The 23,900-nt window shown below is 44.2% G+C and overlaps 1 protein-coding gene across 2 annotated transcripts; it reads right to left on the reverse strand.

Moving 5' to 3' along the window:
* Nucleotides 1-1,738: 1,738 nt before the first annotated feature.
* On the reverse strand, nt 1,739-22,609 carry CLTA (clathrin light chain A). 2 transcript variants are annotated; one of them, XM_090039042.1, is made up of 6 exons: nt 22,262-22,609; nt 9,768-9,805; nt 8,376-8,493; nt 6,245-6,356; nt 3,237-3,272; nt 1,739-2,221 (listed from the first exon to the last, which is right to left on the reverse strand). In XM_090039042.1, the coding sequence occupies exons 1-6, from the start codon at nt 22,500-22,502 to the stop codon at nt 2,050-2,052; spliced, it is 717 nt and encodes a 238-aa protein (XP_089895168.1). In that variant the 5' UTR covers nt 22,503-22,609; the 3' UTR covers nt 1,739-2,049. The 2 variants fall into 2 exon arrangements, with proteins under 2 accessions (XP_089895168.1, XP_089895170.1); XM_090039044.1 differs by lacking the exon at nt 3,237-3,272 and having other exon boundaries at nt 22,262-22,607.
* Between the last annotated feature and the right edge of the window lie 1,291 nt (nt 22,610-23,900).

A 23,900-nucleotide genomic window follows, 5' to 3' on the forward strand; every position in this document is an offset into this window, starting at 1 on the left:
GACATATCTTTACTTCCTGAGGGGAAAAAAGGAAATAGCCACATACTGAAGAGGGCAGCATCTGTTGTTCCACAGAATTAGTTGCTGTGCATTTCAGTCTTCCATTGGGAAGACCTAGTATAATTAAGGAGATATGATGAAATTGAGATGAAGGCAACAGGATAGTTCACATGACTGAAGTCCTGTCACAGATTAGTATAAGCAAGTCAGGAGGGACAAACAGAAGAGGGGAGGGGAGGGGAGGAAGGGTAGGGTTGCCCTCCATAAAGATGTACCTATGCTTGCAGGTGCAGAGTGGCAGGTAAACCTCTGGACAAAGATCAGAGGAGTTGCAATGATCATTCACTATACATCCAGCCAAGGAGGTGGTAAATGAGGATGAAGTATTTAATGCCTCCCCCCCACCACCTTCATTCTTTACAATGAAGGTCAGCCACAAGGTGAATGCAGTTGGCAGCATAGAGGAAGAGAAAGAAAGCATAGTATAACAGAAGAATGGGATAGGGATTGTTTAGAGAAGCTAGATGGCACAGTAGTCATTAAAAGCTTTTGTAGACAAAAATTCTCCTGCTGCACAAACATAAGATAGCTCTCTAGTTGGTGTTCAGAGTCATTTCAAATCTCAGGGCAGGATTTGCTTTGCCTCACTGAAAATGTCAACTAACTGACTAGCCACTACAAGTAGAGGACACTTCCTGCCATATGCACCCAGAAAACAAGACTTTGATTTTCCTCAAGTTCTCAGAACCATAGAAAAAGAGAGGTCAGGTGGTCATCTAGTCCAACTACCTGCTCAAAACAGGGTCAGCCTCAACTACATCATCCCAGCCAAAGCTTGGTCTAGCTGTGTCTTAAAAACCTCCAAAGATAAGAGATTCTACAGTTTCTCTGGCTAACCCAGTCCAGTGCTTTCCTACCATCTTAGTGAGAAAGGTTTTTGTAGCATCTGCCCTAGACTTCTCTTACTGCAGCTTTAGACCATTTTTCCTTGTTTTATCATCTGCTACCACCAAGAACAGAGTAGCTCCTTCCTCTTTGGAACCACCCTTCAGGACATTAAAGGCTGTTATCCCCCCCCACCCTTCTGCAGACTAAATAAGTCCAGTTCCCTTAGGCTCTCCTCATAAGTCATGTGCCCTACCCCCTCACCCTTTTTGTTGCCCTCAACTGAACTCCCTTCAATCTTCCTACATGCTTTCTGCAGTGGGGGTCCAAAAACTGGACCTACTATTACAAATCCATACCCTTACATCCAGTGGGAGCAGCTCTACCACTTGAATGGCCTCACTCTGTCCTAGTTGAAAGGGATGAACAAGAAGTTGAAGCCCGACGCAGGGAGCTAGGACTCCTGGCAGGTAACCCATTAATGTCTGTTTTGCCTAAGGATAACAATCCCACAATATTTGGGTCTAGCAAGTGCTGGGATGGAGCCAAGTGTTCTCATCACTTCTAAGAATTAGCTAATGGGTAGGACAGTCCCTTAGATTTAAAAATCACACAACTCTGGAGCTTTCTATAATAACTGTGAATTGTGATTAACGTCACTATTCCTAGTACCCCCAACACATTAGGCTAGGAAGATGGACAAATAACCACACCACGCTCTTGACAGCTGGAAAATAAAGTCTATAGTGTATGTTTGCCTGGGGACTCTGCCTGGACTGTTCACTACCACCACCCCCCTCTCACCTCCCTACACTAAAAGGGAAACTAAAAATCAAGCAGGCCACACACACACTGAACTCTTTAAACAGACCTTTAATATAAGTACAGTTGATAATGAGATCTCAATGCACGAAGTACAGAGAGACTACAATTCTGGAGGTTTCTTCTTCCCAATTCAGATACAGGAAGGAAACAGATGAGGAAGAACATGCAATCACAAACAATGATCAACTCTAGATACATCATGAGGTTTGGTCCAAAACAAACAAAAAAAACCAAAAAAAAGAAAAACATTTAAACATAATTAATCCAATTACTGCAAACACAGTTTCTCTGAGTAAGGTTAGGATATTGCATTTGTAGTGTTTCCATTGTGCTTTTCCTTCAATGAACCAGTGGAGCCTGCTTAAGCGAAATGAGGACTGAGCGCATACGGGACACATCTTTTGCCTGCTTACTAGACTTGGGGTTAAAGTCACAGAGTCGAGCCACACGCTCCCACTCCGTGCCTGGAGAAGTGTCTTCTGCATCATTCACAAAGGCTTCTTCAGCTGCCCTAGAAGCAATGCAACACTACATGTTAGAAACATACATGTCAGATATTTAAAAAACACACACACCGAGCACACTCACTTCCCTATAGTCAAAAGTTCACAGGAAGTCTACCTCAACAGGTATCTGACCACTAGAGATTAAAGCTCCCACCTCCCCATTTCAGAAATGAAAGTTGGTGTGATCTGCTATGCACAAGCAGTGCAGACTTGCCATGTAAAATGTTGGACTACAGGTGTTTATGAGTAGTTGTCTTGCCTACAGTGCACCCCATGCACAGGTACTCACTCAGAATTCAAGATGCCCGTTTAGAGCAACACCTCGGCCAATCTTTGGCATTATTGGTTTGCTTCAGACTCTTGCAAACCGGAAGTCTGCAGTCCCCCTAAAGCACGTTTCACAATAAAAACTCCATCTTCTTTTGGAAATAATCCAAGGCCAGAAAGCCACTGGAAACCCATGTCCTGATGATTCCCAATGCTATAGAAGCAGTGCTGTCCTTTTTGATCAAGTCATCACTCCCATGCTCATGTATGCAATAGACTTCCAAGGCATACGTTGGCAGAGGGAGGATTACTTTATGGTCAGCTAAAAGGATAACACATTACAGGTTACATCTAAAATGAAAGAAAGGGGCAATAAGTCTTTGCCTATGCATCTGCTCGCAAGCAACGAGCAGTGTTATCCTTCTGGCATCCCCAAGTTGCAAAAAGCATTGCTTCAGTGCATGTGTAACTTTAATGCCTAGTTTAAGCAGCATGGGGCCCTGATAGCCACATAAAAATCGCTAAAGCAATAGCAAATTGAGACCAAATAAAATCCATCTACTCCAACAAGCAGTACAGAGGGGCGGAAAAAGAAAAAAAAAAAGCAATGAAGATGAAATCCCATGAGAGGTTCAGCACTGTTCACAAGGATGATTATGTCGTTACAAACACCACCGAAGACAAAAGCTCACTACAACACTGCTACTTTATGTGACATGACACTTAAGGGGCAGTGAAGATTTTTTACTTAACTGTTCTAGGCTGTAGCAAGGATGATTTATGTTTGTGCTTTAAAGGTGAAGAGAAGAAAAGAAACAAGGAGAGAAAGTTTAAAGTCAGATATAGAAAATGAAAAATGAGCTTAATGCAGATAAGCCAACATGCACTAGTAGCTCAGTCTACATCTAGGAAACATGACACTAGTTGTGCAGCAGTTACACTGCCTATTTGCATTGGCTACATGGAGACTGGTTTAGGAGGAGATGAGGGTTATTTCAACTCCGAGACTTTAGGACAAGGTCAACCACCACCTGTAAATCCAGCATTTCACAAGTCTTGCGTTCCATCCACCTGCAGTTCGGTCATCAGTTCCATACTGAACTTCAATCTGAGCTTACACAAACAAAGCTGGACTAGTTTTCACCAGCACACCTTTAGGCGCTTAGTATCCGAGATAGCCATTGTTCAGTTCAAGTCTATAGATGCAAGGGAAGACATTCAGATGCAGTAAGCCACTAGCATAGCAGTCCTGCCACCTAGTAATGGCAAAAGCTCCCTTAGAGTGCAGAAACTAGGCTTTACTTCATGAGACAGACCGGTCTGCCTATGCATGCAGTCATTTTCCAGAGTTTTATCCATCTGGTTTTTAAGAGAGAGGTCTCAAGTACTAGGGTTTCCTTTCTAAGGAAGGGTGTAGATGAAGTAGAGCACATCCTAGATATGAAAAATTCACCTCCCCCATGCATTTCTTCCCAACACCACTGTTCTGGAAGACAGCTTCCATTAAAAAAGGTCAACTTTCTTCAGTTACAAAAGTTAAAAGCTAATTAACTGGCCTCAACATCTGGCACTCAGGAACTCAGAAGCTCCAACAAGCCAGACCTTTTTAATACTTCAGTCCTCCAACATGTTGGAGGAGTTCATAGAAAGCCACATCTTTCCTGGACAGGTGGCTGAAGTCTCAAGTAGTACCCATCACCCCACCCAGAACATCACAGCAGGTGACCAAGATTCTGTTGGCCTGGAGGAGTCAGAAGTCCAAGTCTTGCTGTATCCAAATTACAGCTGCTACCAGTGCATAAATTGGTGGTAGATTTAAGTGACATCCAGAATGGTTCATGCAAGCACTTAGAGGGAGATGGCACTTCACTCTAAGTATTGCATGTTAGATACCTTCCCGCAAGCAAGAATTGCCACTATAGACATCAATCAATAGCTGCCACTAAGCATTAACTGGATCACCCTTCATTTATGTCAAGGTTACTTGCACAGAGAAAGTGAGGATCAGACAGGTAATTAGTAGTTAAGCAACATACACATAACCAATCACATCAGCGAAGGGCTGTTTGTAGAAAGCTTCATCTGCCACCCTGTAGTCCAACAGGAAGGCAAGCAGGTTGGAAAAAAGAGAAAGAAGGATGAAAAGCAGAGATAGTTAAAAGCTGGTTAGTTAAAATAGGAAAAAAAAAGAATCAGTCTGACTTGTACACTGTTTAAGTCTGTAACAAGATTCATAGTAATATTAGGAGCTAGAAAGTACTGTGTGATTTGTTATATTAATCATCTCCTCTAGTGTACAATGCTAGAAGAACTGCGGTTTCACATGGAGGCATAATAAAGTAGTAGGGGCCAACTTTTTGGCAGGCATGCCACAAGCTAGCCCCATACCCTCAAAGTGCTACTATGGACCCCTTCCTCCACCAAATCTGCTGCTCTTCTGTGCTCCTAGTTTGCTCTCTAGCTCATCAGCTGTGCTTCCTGTCCCCTCCCCAATCTGTCACACACCACAAGTTGACTACCATGACCTAGATCACTCCCAGTCTTGCACATGCCTTACAATTAGGAGGACCTACTTAATTCGCAAAAATGACTTTTGTCTTGCTGTATCTTTGTCCAAGCACAGAGTTCATTTAGTGGGATTTTATGGTGGCCCTGTCCCTCAGCACTGATTGGCAGAGAGGCCCTAGGGGAGTAGGGATGAGGGAGCAGCTGAATCTTAGCTACAGGCTGCCCTTTGCCTGGCTCTACCCCTCAGCACTGATTGGTGGAGAGGTCCAGGGAAGAGGGAAAGCTGCTATCCCCCTTTGTGCCATCTAGCCAACAAGCACCATCCCCTCCTGGGTGGGCTGAAAGGCCTATCCAGGAAGGGAAGGCTCAATTCCACCCCGCCCTCCAAAACCACAACTCATTGAGAAATCCAGAGTTGCCCATAAGAGTCATGATTTAGGTAGGACCACAGCTATATTTAAAAAAAAAAGGTCACAAGGCCTGTGCACAGGCCTTGTATTTTCCATATCCCTACATGAATACAGGCATTACCACCACAGCTTTACTTTGCTGCTTGTGGCTTCAATACTGCATCCAGAAGCTGCAAAGCTACTGCACTGAGGAAGCTTTAAATTAAATACCTCAAGTCTTTACCTCCTGGAGATTTGTTTAGCCCAGCAATGGTCAACATTTCAGTACTACCTCCACCTAGCCCTGCACACTGGGAAACAGATGCCTGATCCAAAGTGCAGGGCCCAGGGCTCCCTACAGGCTAGATAACTCTATTGCAGGCTGGGTCTGGTCTTGAGGCAGATGGTTGAATACACTGGTTTATCCAGTGAAGATGCTAAATGGGCTTTGTTACCATGTGGTAAAGCCATCTCATTTAACTTCCCAAGTTCTGAATACAAAAGTGGTCAATTAAGTACAACAGAAGCAAGGTACAAAGTGAAGAGCTGTTCAGCAAAGCAGGCTTGACACCAAATCAAACAAGCAGAGACCTGCTCTGCCCAAGCTGGCTGGAAGTTGCCTTTGCTTCAAATCACACCAATTCCTAGGCATACTGAAGAGAGATACTCTTGGGGAACTAGCCTGTAAGGTCTCCAATAAGTGGGTTTTAATAATCTAGTTAAGCAGCAACAGCATTATTTGCTGAAGTGACAGTTTGTTCCCAGTCTGAAGGACCAATACATGTTTAATCTTTTAACCAAGAGAGACTGGGCCAAAAGGCTGCTTGTACCAGCTTCTCAACCCAAAGAGCTACAGGTCCTTACCTGTTGTTGGCTTTTGTTTTCTGTAGCTGTTCATCTTGCCTTGCATACCATTCCTCCAGCTCCTTTATTGCCTTCTCTTTCCATTCTGCTTCCTGCTTCCTAGAGTTAGCATCTGAAGATAGAGCCCAAAACATGGTTTAGAGAATACATGCATTTGCATTCTGTACAGCTTTACTAAAAGAGGTTCAGCCAGGGACACTGTGGTCATGATTAAAATGCACAAGAGATGTACTCTGCTACAAGCTGACTAAATGAATGGAGCATGAAGATGTGACATTTTCCCCCAGTGCCTCTAGGGAGAGAGCCTCTTGGAGAAGGTACACAGTTAAACACAGCTGACTAGTGTGCTTCTGCTAGAAAGAGAGACAAAAAAAAAAAAAAAAGCACTTCCAGTCTCATCTTTGATTTTAGACTTTAGTTGTTTGCAGGCTTTAGACCTTTATGGCTGTATGCCTTAACCAAAAAAGGCCAAGTAATCCATTCAGTCTAATGAGAATCTATTCCACCATGTTTCATGCACAGCAATAGTGCCATGAAAACCCCAATTCATTTAAATTACTTAGATTTGTGACAGATGCCAAATCATTCATGACCCTTAAAAAGAAGAAAAAAAGTGACCACAGTAAGACAAGCTGCTTCATTTCTACCTTCAACCACTTCTGATAGTAGTACCTCTAAAATGGAGATTAGAGAAACAGAATGAGCTGGTAAGATGCAAGACAATTTGGAGGTGGTGTTCTGGCTTTTAAGTTAACCTGTTCTTTTAACATACTGGATCCTTTGGCAAAAAGGCAGATCGCCTCCTGGCATGTAGTGCTGGTGGTGTTGCTATCTGTTCAGGTAGCCCCTCAAGCACCCAAATGCGTGGCAAGGTGCAAGAGACTGTCATGCACTTGTGTACTCCATTCTGGTAAACTTGTGCTGCTATACGCTACACTTTCAGCTTCCTATAGTTTTGGCCACCTGGCTTTACTGTGGGGTCCTGGCACTCACACAGATGTAGCTTAGGCCACAAAGGTAAACCAAGTTGGCCAAAGCTGCTCAAGCTAGTACACACAGATGGAACAGTGACATGCATAAAAAGGTTTCAAACTTTTTTTTCCTTGGTCATCCTTGTAGGCAGGAGCTACTACAGTACTGATTTCATAAAAGAATCAAGTCCCTCCGCCCCCGCCCTTGTGCAGGAAGCTGGGGTGCTTTTAAGGCTTTTATATACACCTATATTTAAAGACAAACACTGATGGAATTGCTTCTAAACCCATTTAGCCAGTTAGGCTGCTGACACTGTTACAGTGACCTTAAATCTAATACTGGAGTCTTTTAGTAACAGATTATTTCAGGTGTTCTAGTAAAAGCTAGTCCAAATAGAAAGTTGTCCTTTTTTCCTAATAGCTATTAATGGCCAACTGATCCATGCATACCACATCTTGCCAATAGGAGAGTTCTGCACTGGTTTCTATTATACTTATTCTTAATACCAGTTATGATCAGATGGATCACTTTGGAGGGCTTTAAAGAATTGGTCCAGCAATAAGAAAGCCTGAAAGAAAAACAGAAGATCAGCAGCCTCTGTCCCTCATATGAAAGGTTGCCATGATCTATGTTTAGAGGAAGGGTCTTTAATCTGCTCAAGACTCAGAAGTAGTGCTGCAATTCATCCCAAACCTATCAAAAAAGCTCAAAATCAAGTGAGATCTGGGCTTCACCTCATTCCCATCTGTCTGAAGAGGTCATGGCAGACAAGAGACACTCTATACCCAAGTCTTTTAAAAAAAAAAAGAAAACAAAACAAAACAAAAAAACCAACAACTTCACACAATATAGAAGTCCTTAGATTTGATAATTAAACTTGTACTTAATCTGTACAGCTAGAGAAATTACTTAAGAGTTATGGAGTGCTGCAGGACAGGTGAGGGGGAAGGGAAGGAGAGAGCAAATTCCTTCTTTAGTAGATTCTCTACTCTAACTTCAAGAACTAGGTGGCTTGGCAGAATGCTTGGGAGGACAGAACTTGGACCCAGAATTTGAGTTGCAGGGTGTCACATGCAAATCATACTTCTGAGTCTGACATCTTAGTGTGGACTCAAAATTTCACAACAAGCTATAGAAGGAAAATATTGTTTTCCCTTACCAAGCTGCTCTAGACGTTCTTTTTGTTCCTCCCTCCATTTACGGATGCTCTCTGGTTCTGACTGCAGTCGATCTACTTGTGATATGGCAGCATAGCAATCTGTTGGACCATTGCTCTCCTTAAAAACAGAGGAAAGGAATTATCTAGTCAGTTAAAAGCAGGCTCTAAGTATTACAGAGCCATACCTAAAAAAAAAAAAAAAACAAAAAAAAAAAACCAGACAAAAGTCAAAGACCTTCCTAGTTGTTTGAAGTCACAAGTGCACCAGCACCTCCAGATCTACCAACACAAGCTAGATTTGGGTGATGGGCAACTGGTACTGAAGCCTTCGGCATTAGAGGAAGTATCACTGATCTACTGCCAGGAGATGGCAACATGTGGTCAGTTAAACCAAATAGAAGGTTCAAATAAAAACAGGGGCTTGGGGGAGGAACATGGGCATGAGCAGAAGAGCATTCTTCATCTGAGAGAGAAAAGCAAGGTGTTCAAAGCACTATAAAACATTCATCCTCTGAACCCCTGCTATTGCACATGACAAAATCAAAACAGTCATTTCATCATTCCAAGAGACAGAACACCTGGATTAGAACTAGTAAATACTCATGTATCTTTCCCGTGTCAGATGAAGAACCTGCTCCTGCCTCCCCATCCAGCAAGTTGCCAGATATTATCTATTCCCCCCACCATATGGAGAGCCTTTTGCTGAGGCAGCCACTAAAAAAATGTCAACATCCAGTTGCAAATGAAGTGCTCTTTTAAAATTAAGTGGATGGTTCTCAGTTCTAGATCACTGCAGTCAAATGGACTACCTGGCAGGCAGGCCAGCCCTCTACCCAAACCTTTTACTGAAGTTACTTTTGGAAACCCCCCACAAAAAACACTCAGAAGCCAACTTAACATATTAAAAAGACGTAATGCAGACAAGCAGAGAGGGACTTCTGCAATGATCAGTTCAGTGTTAGGACACAATCCAGTGAAGGCAACATTTATACTTCATAGAATTCTACAGTATCTTGGCACAGTAAGAGTTACTGTTCTGGTTTATTACCATTCTTTTTGTACTCCAACATCAGCACTTTGTTAATAAGTTGTGGAGCTTTGGCTCCTGGCTGCCATCCTAAGGCATGGCACATTCCAATTAAATTCTGGTGTTAACAGACTGCTGCTATAAGCATTTCATGCTTTAGTTAGAACAAAAGTATACCTGAAGCAGCTATAGAAACTTTGAAAAGATCATCACACCATTACTAGTTGTATTTCTAATGAATGCAAGCAACAGGAAGCTCATAAGAGCTTTAAGCTATGAAGAGCCCTACTATTGAGAAGTAACACCTCTAGGAGATGACATCTTGTAATACGTTCTGTTTGGTGAAATTGTTTTTTTCAGCTTACCTGGTAGAGTTCACCATTCAACACTCCCTCAACTGCATCTGCAAGATAGTGATAGCAGGTCAGATGGCTTGGTTAAAGAGTCCAAGTCAACTACAACAATTAACTGCTACTGCAGGTCTCAGATGTGGTTACTGGCTGAGAACATAACAAGGGCAGACTCTGGACCTAGCTTAAGCTTTAGTTATGACCATATATGCCTGCATTTTAGCTGTAAATCAGCAGCATGAAGTGGTAAAAAAATAAAAATAAAGAGAGAAGCTTGTTGGTCAAGGTCACCAGCACCTAGTTTGGCCCAAATAAGTGCTTTTAAAAAAAAAAAAAAATAATAATAATAATAATATTAGAGACCAAAACAGAAGAGCTGTAACAACCTGATGGTTCTTATCTTTTGATGCAACCTGAATCATGTTAGATGGTGCGTTTATACTTGGTACATACAGGCGATAAGTCATTTGTTGCTAGCACCGATCATTTTTTAAAGACAGGAGGCCCCAAAAGCCTGCTTTGAGTGACCACAAAAAAAAAAAAAAGTGAGCCTTTGCAGGCATGATAGCCATCTTGGTCAGCCAAGGAAAGAGCATAATTAAACACATCCAGTTCAACCAGATCAGACTGAATAAGGCACAGGCCCGACAGAAAGTTATAGGTAAAGAAAGACCTTAAAATTAGATAATCCAAGATGCAATATATTGTAACTTTAGTTTAGGATTTGTGAAACCAAGTGTACTGAATAGTTTTATAGTAGGTGTAGTTTCTTCAGTGACTTGTAATAAAACACACAAAGCAACAGCCTTGTCAAAGATAAGTAAAGTGGAGGGACAGATAGGACAGCCATCATGGAATGCCATTTGTCACCAAGGGAAGGAAATAAGGTTATCAATCCAAAACTGACACCTTTCGAGTCCACAAGAGAACAGGCCAAGTTCAGTATTAAGTTTCAGTGGGGTGGGGAGAAAGATGAACAAAGTTAAAAGTTTAAGAACAACTATTAGAAAGTCACCTAATATAGGATATAGGTGGGGGGGGGAGAAAAGGGGGTAACTCCCCAAATTCCAGACTACTTGCTGTTACCTAAACCACTCCTAAGCTTGGGAGGGTCTATATTAAGATGGAATTAAATTGTTAGGTAGCTAGATGGCTGTTGGAATGAGTGAGTATCTGTTAATCATCACACCTGAGGGGGGGGGGCAGGGAGCTGCTGCATGCAAAGTCAGGCTGCAGATTGGTCTTGTGTTTCTTTTCTGACTGAGTGATGATAAAATTTAAAAGAGAATTTTAACTGTCCCTTAGATTCTGCATCTAAGCTTGCAAATAGTTCCAATCAAGTGGGCTGTAGTTTGGTCTCCAGAGGGTAAACAATGGAGTTTAACATTACAGAGCAAAATTTATGAAAAAACTGTTTAAAATAAAGTTGAATTATGGTAGGCCACAGAGCTGCCCTGGCAAGCTTTCTGTGGTCTGCAAGTCATGTGCCATTGTGTTAGCACAGGTACTTGTGCATTTTCCTCAGCTAGCCACAAGAGGGAGAAGATTCCCAGCAAGTGCTTTGTCCTTTGCTTTTAATACCAGATTTCAAGCAAAAGCTGGTAGCTAGGTTAGGCAGCACTAGCCCACGTCATGACTGTCCCAGTGTCTTCACATAAATAGAAGATGGAGAGGGTACTGTGTATAACAGTAGGGAGTTGGACAGAGGGGACAGTAAAACACAGAACTCAGAAGTATAGCTAAAATGGAGCTAATACTGTCTTGAGTAAAGCAATTAGATACAAATACATATTTGACCATACTATGTTTATAACTAGTGGGACTCCAACTACTATTGGGAAATGGACACACCAGGACCAAAGTCTCCTTAGTTCTAGACCAGGGGTCCAAGTGTGACAAGTGATACAGGCAACTTCTGTTTGGGGCACACAAGATCCAGGAAGGGGACAAGCAGCACAGCAGCAGACTAGGCAGGAAGCAGAAAAAACACCAGAAAGCAGAACAGCAGACTGGGCAGAGGAAGGAAGCTGCAGTGGCATTTGGGGAAAAAAAGTGCTAATTTGTGGTACATCTGCCAAAGAGGTTGGCACTCACTGCCTTACTCTGTGAGGTGGAGTTCTAGCATTATGCATACACTTGGCAGAATTTGATTTACAATGAATATTAGTTTGTTTAAGCATTTGTTCACATTGATTTAAAGTTTTCAGGGTTGTGCAGTTTAACTCCCCTGGTTAGACACAGTTCTGTAGGACTGTTCCCCCAGTTACTACCACACATTCCATCAGCCATCATTTTTCCTACATCCCCTTTCTATAAGTTTTGGTAATTAAACAATATAAATATTTTTGTCATCCAAGAGGCAAAAGTGATGTTTCTCACTGTTTGCTGATACAAACAGAATCGTGCTAAGCCTAACAGCATGCCATGCGATCATCATACACCCATCTTACTACACCAGGCTGTTAACTCATTTCAGCTCCAATCCTTTTACTAACTTTCTGAAACTGAACAACTCCCTTTTGGGGTTAGACAGATCTCAAAATTTGATAACAGAAGTGGAAACAAGTTCTACCTCTCACTTATTATCCTAAGTGGACAAGCTCTGCCATTATACCTGCAAGTTTCCAGGTCCAAAAAAAAAAAAAGTCTCAACCACAGAGCATAGAATGAGTTTTGCCAAAACAAAAGCCTCGCATGGCCAGGCCTCATTCTTTGTACCTGAATTCAGTATACTTAACAGCATTCCCCACCCTCAAACCAGCCTAAGAGATTGTCTTAACATTCAAAACTGAACCTTAGCCCAACTACCTCTGCAGTTCATATTGTCCCAGATATCTTACTGGGGTCTAATGAATGCACACTGACCTTGACCGGTCTTTCCCCGTTTAAAAACAGCTTTGTTGCTCATGATTGTTGAAACGTATACAGGCAAGCTACTTTCAGAGTTTTACAGTCTTAAAGAACCATCTGATAACTTCTGCTTATGTCTCTATATTTGGAAGCAGTCCTAGAGAAAGGCCCTCTAGGCAGAGGTGCACCAATACATCAGTCTGACACCAATAAGAGGAAATTATTACTGGCTATTGGGTTTTTTGGCCAGTGGAGCTGATAACTATAATACACCTTCTGGCTGGGGACCCCAGATGCCCCATGCATGTGTGCAGCCACAGCATGCACATGACCAAGAATGCAGCTGGACAGCATGGAGCACAGTGCCCTGCAGGTGGGTGGGGGGGGGGGGGGGGGAAGAGAAGAGAGAAAGGTAGATTGAGGACCCCAGAGTGAGAAAGGAAGTGGGGCAGGGGCACCCAGCCAGGGTGGTGAATGGGACCCAGGGCCAGGGTAGGGAGTGGAACAGAGCCACAGGCAACTCTTCTGGGGAGTGGGCTGCTGCATGCACACCCCCTGGGAAGACATGTGCCCCCCTGGCATTAGTGCATGGGGCAGAGGTGGGCTGCCTGCTGTGGGATCTCTGCTCTGCTGCTGCCTTTGCCCTGGGAGCTGCATGCCAACTGCATGTCCACTGCCTGCCTGACGCTGGGAGGAACAACTTGCTGCTCCCATCACTACCAGGCAGGCAGGGGATGTACAGTCAGCATGCAGCTCCTGGGGCAAAGGCAGTAGGGTAAAGCCCCAAGCCTGCAGTCCACCTCAACCCTTAAAAGCATCCCTGTGCTAAAAAAGTTGTGGCAGCAGCACTTGAACTCAAGCTCATTTGGCAAGATTTAGTTCAAGCACCCCCACCACCATTTTTAAAGCATTGAGACACTGATCCCCTGGACAAGCCGCCTGCAGTTCCCTTCTGCTCCTGGCCCAGTGGTGCCATTCACTGCCCTGGCTGGGTAGCGCCCCCAGTCCTATTCTCACCCTCACTGCAGGGGTCTGAATACACCACTGATCTGCAGGGCACTACTCTCCACACTGCCCAGCTATGTCCCTGTAAATCACTTATCAGATTACTTACAGGCATACTGGCAGATACCAAATTGGCCATCAGCCAAGAGTCTTTAGCCATACACCTCTACCTACAAGTGCAGAGTCTCAAGCTTTACATCTAGAATCATGAGCTGCTGACAGCACATGATCCATCTACATAGTTGCAGGTAAAGTAGCTCCTTCAGCATTATCTGCCATGATGTGGCACAGATGCTCTTGGAGCCTCGCATTCTTTTACTCAGAACATTTAAGAGAGATGTGGCCATGCAAAACTGAACTGGTGCTTGAAGGAATCCCTGCAGGATGGAAGTAGAGCTGCCATTCTGCATGAGTGAGTTGTTTAAAAAACAAAACAAAACAAAAAAAAAAAAAAACACGAACAAACCACACACAACAACAACAACAATCCAGCCACAACTACAGAACCCAAGTAGTTGACAGAAAACCCATTATGAAAGTTTGGTTTATGGCCCTGGATCCATTGGGGTGTGCAAAGCAGGCAGTATTCAATTTGGATTCGGACTGATTTGAAGGACAGTGATTCCATTTGCTGATTCGGATTGCTATCCCAGTTCAGCTGAATCAGAAGATTCGGAGAAGACTCGGCAATTTAGCCAAAGAAGAGACATATAAAGCCACGTCTATGCACCCTGTGTGCTGAGATGGTGGGGCAGATGGAGCATTACACAGGAGTGTGGGGGGGACCTCAGGTGCCCCTTAGACCCAGGAGGCACCAGTCACCAAGCCAGAGGGTAAGGGGGGGTCCCCTACACACTGCATGGAAGACCCAGAAGTATTTCTGATCCACTTCCAGGTCTACCACTGAGCATGTGGGGGACCCCCCCTGCACTCCCGTAGGATACTCCATCCACCCCACCACCTCAGTGTTCACAAGCTGTGCCTGGTACCTTGAGGGACACAAAAACCACACGAAAACACACACCACACACAAAGCTGTGTTAGCTGCCAAATCACTGATCCTCTGAACAGATTTGGAGAGATTAATGGGACTCCCAATTCTATTCAGTGATCCGGCCACACAAAAATCAGGCTGAGTCTCCTCCGAATAGAATCAGTGACCAAAGCTTCTCACAGCTCTGGTATCCAGTACATGCCGTGTCACTTGCTAATAAAGTGAATTTATAAGCCCCTAGGACCTACCTCAAAACAGCGCAGCTCTGCAGCTTGAATATGGGGTGGGGGAGAAGAGGAAAATGACCAAAACACCCAACCCCCCACAACCGCAGATAGCATACAGCTGAAAAACAGATGCGCAAGGCTTTGTCCTGGGAGAAGTTGGACATCTAGCATCCCTATCTGCTGACCCTACTCCTCCCCAGGGCTTTACCAGATGAGGCAGCACGTTAGTTAGATCCAGCTCCACAGCACCTGTATAGACCATGCTTCAGAGTGCTTTTATCCAAAAATGATTCAATCAGCTATTAAATAAAATAAGAGGCAGGAAAAAAAGCCATTGTAAAGTGCTCGATCTATACAGATTTTGATTTTGGCTGGCCCAACATAAAGTAATGCTTCTTCTGGGCATGTGCTAGGCTCAGAGATCCTGGGGTCTAAAAACCTGTACAGAAAGAAAGTGAGAGCACATGGTGGCAGCACACACCACTCAAAGCTGGAGCCTGGCTGGTGAGAGCCGTGGAGCTGGGAGCCTAGCCAGCAGCCACAGCAGGAGCACTGCAGCATGCACAGTTACTAGCCCCAGCCTCCCCTACCCCACCTGGGGTAACCTGACACATCCAAGCACAAGGCCCACCCAACCAGTGGTGGCCCCCAATTTTTAGTGGGCTAGGCCCATTGCCTTTTCAATTCAAATAGATCAAAGCACATGGCACAGGTGTTCCCCAGGGAAGAGCAGCAGCAGCAGGTGTGCTACTACTACCCCTCCTCATCCCCAGGGAACCAGATGTCTATGCTTGTCTGGATGTGACCCAGGAGTCCAAAGGAGTAGAATAGGTAACTAGTAAAGATCATTGCCAACTTCTATCACTATGCAAGAGGCCCTCTTTACCTTCCCTGTATGAGGGCAGGCAGGCCCCTGGGTCTGGGGGGCACCCAGGGTCCCCTCACACTCCTGTGGGATGCTCCATCCACCCCACCATCCCCATACACTTTCTTCAGCTCCAGAATGCTTGGCTTCACAAGCAATGTTGTGTCACTTTTGCAGACTAAAATCAGAAGACACCAATACTGTAAGCACATTTGGATGCAACATACAGAAAGCCAAGAATTGTTCACAGATGCACATCTTATACTGAGGTAAAGTACTAAGTTAAGTGCAGAGGTTAGGGCTGCCAAAAAAGGTGTAGACAGTGTTCCCAGTAAGATGGATAAATAGAGCAACATCTTCCACAACAAGATTGCGTCTCTTCTGTATTCAGTAGTAGTAAACAGTACCAAAACTGTTGGCTTTTAGAATTATACAGTATGAAGGCAGAAATAAAAGATGGTAGTTTGGCAAGATGTACCACCTGTTCTGCAACCAACCCTGTCTCAATACACTGACTCTTACCCCCCCCACCTATCTCATCTTCATGTACCACTGTTTCCTTCCTTGTGCATAGTGCAAATATCTGGTGACAAGCCACTACAAAATAATTAAAATAGTGCTCAGGTTTCAGTACTGCTTCTATTTCAAGTGTTTTAGTGTAAGTGTTTGCATAATTTAGTATTGGAGGTCTAGAATGACTGCCTGTTTCACAGCAGCAATAGGTCTAGTACAAGACTGGTTATACAGCAGAAATCCTTTGCCCCAGAAATACAGGGCTCTAAGCACCTCTTTAGGAATATTGTATTTCTGCCTGTACTTTTTCCATGCACTAAGAATAAAGCCATTCTTAGTGTATGGAAGAAGTATAGGAGGATATAAACATCAATCTTAAGTCTTCCAAAGACAATACTAATGCCCAAATACCATGGCCAAATGTTATTTTGGTAAGTTCTCAAGATAAACTATTCCCTGCCTCACAGAAGTGCTAGAACCACTCAAACAGGTCTACATTACACAGGAAGAACAACAGAACTCAGTATTAATAGCAAGGCCTGAAAGCACACTCCAAGCCTCTCTGAGCATGAAGAGTCATAGCCAAGAGAGATGGTGTTAAGGGCCCTAAAAAAGTTTTCTGAGCATACTTAACAGATTAGAGTATAAAGCTGGGGGGAAAGGAAAGGAAAGGGTGTTAAGCACCCAGGAAAGCAGGCCAAGGCCAAGGGGCAGGGGAAGAGAAAGGACAAAAAAACCCCAGAACTACAGTAAACAAGAATAGAGTAAAAAGCACAACAAGCATTCACTACTATGTTTTAAATACCACCATTCTGTTTTGTATGATAAGTCCACTTTAGACAGTTTTACCTACGTTTTGTTTTGGGAAGGTGTGGGGGGACTGAGAAGAGAAAATGATGATGATGAAGTCAAACTAAAAGCCCTGCTGTCCATATACCCATGTGCAGACTACCATACAGAACAAGTTTACTACTACATGCTGTTATTATTAACATTTCAGTATTATGAACACTGTGAACAAGAGCCATTTCCCTTTGTTACATACTAATATTGGCTACATCTACTAGGTATAGTTTGCTTGCTCACTCATTTCCAACAAGAGTTCCCCCCCCAAAATCTTATTTTAAAATCACTGTAATTTTTAAGTCTATTTTGGTGAGGTCCTACTATCCAACAGTTACAGCTTTCTGCATGGGCAACTGTAGGACCTCTGCAAGGCTTTCGAAAGCTCATGTTCAGGTATTTTAACCACCTACTAAGACAACCTACATAAGAAGAGGAAGTGAAGGAGATGTAGTATTTTAGAGATGCAGACAGCAGGTTAGCTTGTTATCTTACATAATAGGGATTTGAGTGGGGTCCTCCACTCTTTGGATCTTAGCCAAGTAAATATGCTTAGCTATACAAAACTGCTAGTCCCAATCTTTTGGCAAAGTTACTTAAAATGTAATATCAAGAGAGTACATAAACCACTTAAGAGCACATGAACTTTTTAGCCCAGTTTCTTACTAATGCATAAATTTGGGGGTGGGGGGGGGAAATGGGTGGCAAGGCTGTTATTACAGGTATTATTTATGCACACCAAGAAATATGCAGTGAGGAGGCTTAATGAAGTGGCAAAAGCTTGAGCTTAGGCAGTTCCTTCACAAGTATTGTTCACAATAAGTATGGGTAGGCAAGTATACCCTGTTTTGCAGGGCTTTGGCTTTCTACTTAAGCAAGTACACCATCTTCCTCTTAAAACATCCTAATGTTACTATGCATTTAAAAAAATCAGAGTAAGGTCAGGCACACAAGTCCAAGTTAAAACACATCATGGAGAAGCAAGTATTAAGTTTAAGTAGAAAGCCATAAGTCTATTAGTTGGAAGAGAAGCCCACAAGAACATGCATATGCTATTATAGTAGCATTAGAATGATGTGGCTTTGAGGGTCTAGGAATTATGCAAGAGGCAAGGATTTCTTAGGGTGACCGAGACAACTGCATAGCTGGGATAGAGTTAGACAAGCTTTTAAATCCAAGACATTCTTTACCAGGTCTGACCATTCAAAAGCTTGTCCTATGCAGTTGGAATATCACTCAAGAAATAGGGTATCACTTATTAAATACCAAAATAATAAGCATGAAAAGCAAGTAATTCCAAGTAATTCCGAGGGAAGCACACAAGCTTTATTAAGCACCCCCCACCCCACCATCTGACGTATACCAGGCTTGACATGACAATACGGAAAAGGCCCAGTCAGCATTCTTCTAGTGTGCGCAACAGAAATGCAAAGTTAGCATTGTGCAAGATGAAATAAATTAAGTTAAACTTCAGTAGCAAGTCTTGGAATTGGAGAGCAGCTTGTGAGGAATCAGCAAGTTTCATGTTAAGTCTTCGGAAAAGGACAAGCCAACAAAAAACACAAAGTTACAGCTGCAGGTCAGATGCAACTGATGCCAGAATTGAAAACACTGCTCAGAGCAGTGTTATGCAATACAAGTCTCTCATGCATGATTTAGAGGGATGCTGTAAGCCCACTTGTATCTGAAGTTTGTGGGGGATTTTGTTTTTGACCAAGTCTTGGATTTCCCCATCTGAGGTACATTTCATCTGAACATGAAGCTTGGCACTGCAGAACAGCAGTTCCTTTAGGAGCTTAAAACTGAACGCATCCATGACCATCTGTAGTCATGTTGTACGGCTACTCTAATTGTAAAGCTAGCATTCTGCAGGTCAGACCTTGCACAGCATTATTTTATCATCTTTTGAAAGTCAAAGCAAAGGCTACTTAAACATATAGGAACATTAAACTGCAGCTTTGGAAATAGTTTTCTTGTAAAGTGCAATCTACCCTGCCTTCCATACAGAGCTTGTTCATCTCTACTTCAGTTTGCAAGCAGCAGCTTCCTACTGTTAAACATCCCATTTGTGAAAGATTACATTATTAAGCCAATTTCCTACCTTGCAGATTATCTAGTGGACATTAATACCTATATTTAATCAAGTATTAGGCAACTGCAGGACAGTTAATTGTAATGGGTACATCTACTTTTATAAAGACATTTAGAAAGTTTAATATAATTATAGTGTAAACAGGAATATCAAGCTGCATGCTGTTACTATCAAGTAACTGACAAATTGGGATAAATAATCATCATCATCAGAAGATTGGTACTGTTTTATCTGGCATAGGATGCAAAATCCTTTAGAAATCTTTGAGAAAAAGACAGTTGTGATGCTCCATCTTCAACTTGGGAGTAGTAGAGTCCTTAAAGGCCCATGCAAATTGCACACTTGCTGGAAACTATACATGGAAGAATACCTTTGTAAACAACATAATCTTACCCAAGTCAGCAGCCACTCTTTACTATACTACATAAACTGGTAACCCATGTTGGGCACATGCAAGGAAAATTTAGAGAAATAGGTTTCTTTAAAATAGCTATTTAAAGACATATCATCCTGCTTTGGTATACAAGAATTCATGCAATGTAGCACTATTTATGTATGAGGCAGCTCAAAAAGGTTAAGGTTTTAAAAAAAGTAAATCCTTAAATCCCTTGATGCAGAGCTTCATGACTTGGGAGGTAAACAGAGTTCAGGATGCTATCTGCCTGCATTTAGTTAGCTAGCTTTGTCATGTTAAATACAAGCTACTTAATAAATGCATTGAAACCAAAATTTAAACTCCAACATTTTATAAAGTTTCATCCTAGAACTAGATTATGAGCTTCCCCCCACACCTCTTTGGGGAAGAGAAGACGATGACCACACTGCTTTAAAAAAGACACAGACATCACAACTAATTGGAACCATCCACTGGAAGTCTGTGCTTTTCTGAAACACAACAGGATTATTTTAAGAGGAAAGCCCTGATAAACACAAAGGTCTTACAAAACTGCATTATGTATTAGAACAGGTTGCTGATGTATATATAAATATTAAAGTGAAAAGCTCAGGTGGAAATTTACAGTCAAGGAGATTACCATACATGAAGCTAAGACATGCATGTATGCCATTTAAATTCTGAAGAGCAACTAAGGTGACCATAAGACATTTACTGTATCCAAGTGATGTACCAATTAAGACTCTATGAACACCATGCAAAACAATGGGAACTAGCTTTGGATAGCAAGCCAAATTAGTTTTGGAAAGTTTAGAATTAGGTAAGGATCCATAGTTAGGCAGCCACACTACAGAGCAAGGGCTGATTACGAGCAGTTTCATAACTGTCCCACTGAAAAACAAACAAACAAAAAAACACCACACATCACAGGTGACATACTGGGGCATCTCTCCCCCCCCCCCCCAGGCTTTATTATTATTATTAAAAAAAAAAAAAATCACTACACAAAAAAAGCCACAACCAAACACACACACACCACACCTAGAGCTTGTTTTTAAAAAGTTCAATTCAGTCAGCCTCCGCTGGTCTTTCCTGCTTCTCTTTATGAAGCCAGGCAGTAACTGGTATCAGTACAGGATGAGTGGACCTGATACCTTATCAGAAAAACAAAACTAAGGAAGTTACTCTCCCATAAGACATCTCTCTAATTATGCAAGGAATATTCTGGACTAGTGACTCCATACCTAGCTATGAGCTTTGCGACTGAAGGACTACCTCAGGATTACTGGAAAAGCAGTCTTTGAGGACAAGACAATCACCACTGAATTTTAGATCTGGCAGCTTTACATTGTTGCCATCTACCTCTTCACCCTTGCAGCATTCTGCAAGACTTCAGTTTAGGGACCACAACTCCTGTTTGCAATCTTTTTTCAATAGAAGATTGATCTTTCCTTCCAACTTGCATGATATCCAATTTCTTCCGCATATATTTCCATCTACACCTCAAAACAAGGTGTTCGGAAAGACAGAAGCTATTCAAAACTTAGTTATGGAAACAAGTTCTCTAGAATGCTAGGGAGGAGGTGAGGAAGACCAAGCTGACAGGCTTAGTTAGCCAGGATCAAAATGAACCATTTGGAACATGTACATGTTTCAGATTGACAGGACTAAGTCAGAGGAATATCCCTCATGTAGAGAAGCTATAAGCATACATACAGTGTTATTGGGTGTTTGTGCTTAAGAGTTTTCAAAGTATTTTTTAATTAGTCAAACTAAATAGTTTGCGGGGGGGCGGGGGGGAGAAGTTACCACAACTAAAGAACCTTGCCTGCCTATGTCCTTAGGCCAATACAGTTACAACCAACAACACTAAAACTTCACATCATTAATGCTACGTTTATTATAGGTCAAGTTCTAGACAATGACAGGCTAAATCTCTTTTCTTAGCACCTGCCTTAAGGAAGAACAGAATGTGTTTGGCAAAGTTGGGGGGGGAGGGAGAAGAGAAAGATGAAGTTCACTAAAGACAGTGACTAAAAAGTCTCCATAAAAAAAAAAATATTAGCCCAACTGCCAACATATTTTAATGAAATATCCCCACCACATTCTTCAGTCTCACCTCCAGTGAGCCTAGATACAACAGGAAACAATTTGGTGCCACTTTGTGGGGCTCAGCTTTGGTTTAGCCCTAAGAGTGAAGCCACCAGCTTTAGACATGCTCCACAGGGCTTTCAACAGGAGCAGTCTTGCAAGTCCTACAACTTAGAGAAGTTTTACAAAATTATTTCAGTTAGTTACTCAACTCTGAAGGAGGCAAGGCCAGAATCAAAAAGTCTCAGAACAGGGTATTATTGCTCTAGAACTCCAGCTTTAAGGAAAAAAGAAAGACTTAATGAAAGGACAACTGCACCCCCACATACCCATCTTTCATCCTACAAGATTGAGCTTGGGCCTGCTTGGATGCAAACAGTCACCTGGCACCAAGACAAGGCCTGGAACAGAACAAGGCAGGAGACCGGAGGCAGAGAGGGGTCCCAAGCGGCAGTGCTTGGCTCCCAGGTCAGAACAAGGGCAACGGTTCCTGCGAGAAGCGAGCGAAGACATGTTCGTACCAAGCAAGGGCCGGCGAGGCGGCGGCAGCAGCACTCAGGAATCCGGCGCCCGGGCAGGGTGGGGGCGCGCCCCGCTTCCCCAGGCCTCCCCCCTACCCTCCCAGCCGGGCGTACCGGGGCCGGGTCCCTCGGGACCTTGCAGGCCAGCGGGCACGTCGCCGTTCTCCAGGATGCTGTAGCCCTCGTCGTTCTCGATGCCCGCGATCTCGTTCTCCTGCTGCGCCAGGAAGGCGGCGGCCGGGTCCTCCTCGGCGGCACCCAGCGGCCCGTTGCCTAGGCCGGAGCCGTCGCCCCCCAGGCCGGGGACGGGCGGCTGCGGGGCAAGCGGCGCGCTGAACAGGTCGAACTCGGCCATGGCGGCGAAGCAGGACGCAAGCAGGAGGCAACGGACGGCGCGCGAGCAGAACCCACTTCCGGTCCCAGGCTGCGTCCCCGGCCCGCCCGGAAATGCCTGCCGGGCACGGGCGCGGCGAACGCTGACGGGGATGGCCACCAATGAGCTGTAGGCCAAGCGGGCCCGGACAGCCAATCAGGGCGAGGAGGGAGGCGGGGACAGCAGGGTCTTCACGTGACACCCCCTCACGGGGGGAGCAGGGATGAGTCAGGCCTGGGATGAGGCCAATCAGCGCGCTCCGCTCCGTTCCGTTGCCCCTCCCGTCCAGTGCGGCGGTGTCAGCTGAGCGCTTAGTGTGGGGCTGCCACGTGAGAGCCCCAGGGGTGTCGCGTCCGGGCAGGGGCCTTGTGCTGCCGCTGGGCGCCCGCGCGGGCCTCCCGCCCCCGGTCAGGGGTTTCCAGGCCTCAGCCTGGCCCCAGCACTGCTCTCAAACCGTCCCAGGTCCTGGGACAGGAGCAGCAGCCTCTCCTGGGGTCAGCTCCGCGTGTTTTCCTCCTCCCGTTGCCGGCAGCACAGGCCCAGATTAGGGGACAGCAGTAAGCATTACCTCGGACTGCTCACAACATGGTGATGCTGACTGGGATCTAAATAAAACAAGTGCACTGTGTCCCGTGCAGCAAGGCTCCTAGCCCAGTGGTTCTCAACCTTTTTAGGCTCCAGACAGCCCTCCAAAACCTGTCCAAATTTGGCAGAACCCATTTAAAAAAAATAATGCTGTGTTATGAATGTCAGGCATCCATCTATTAATAATTCATGTTATTAATATTGAATCCTGGGAACATAAGAGACAGTCCGAGGACCAGGTGCTGGGCTGTGCTCACAGCTTTTGGGGAGCACTGGGGAGGCGAGAGGGGAAGGAGGTGGACAAAAGGACACACAAGACCAGAGTGGGGGAAGGGGGCAGGCCACCAGGCTGTTACAGTGCTGTCACTGCCACCCTTGCCCTGGCCAGGTGGAACGGTACTGTGCGCTCCTTGGAGAGCCAGATTGGGAAGCAGTTGTGGCAGGACCATGTGCTTTTGTCACAACCCTGCCTGGTTAGATCTTGCACAGTGTCTCCTGGAAACAGGTGCCTGGGGCAAATGAAACTCTCCCCTGCACCTGTTTTCAGGAAGCACTTTGGAGCTGAGCTAAGACACAGCTGCACCAGAAGGGTGCAACTTCATGCATTACATTGTAGGGGCAGGTACACCACTTCTGTTACAGCTCTTCCTGATCCCAGTGTGCTTCCTGAAAACCAAGGTATGCCAGGCAGTTTCACTCTGCAGTGGTGGCACCAGCAGTGCCAGCTTCGCAGCACCCTGGGCAACTTCTTGTGGCATCCTGGCTGAAAGCCACAGTCTTAGCTACTTCTTTTTG

The sequence above is a fragment of the Crocodylus siamensis genome, chromosome 3 (assembly GCF_052110815.1).
Source record: "Crocodylus siamensis isolate JL-2025a chromosome 3, ASM5211081v1, whole genome shotgun sequence".
In the NCBI taxonomy this organism is placed as follows: Eukaryota; Metazoa; Chordata; order Crocodylia; family Crocodylidae; genus Crocodylus; species Crocodylus siamensis.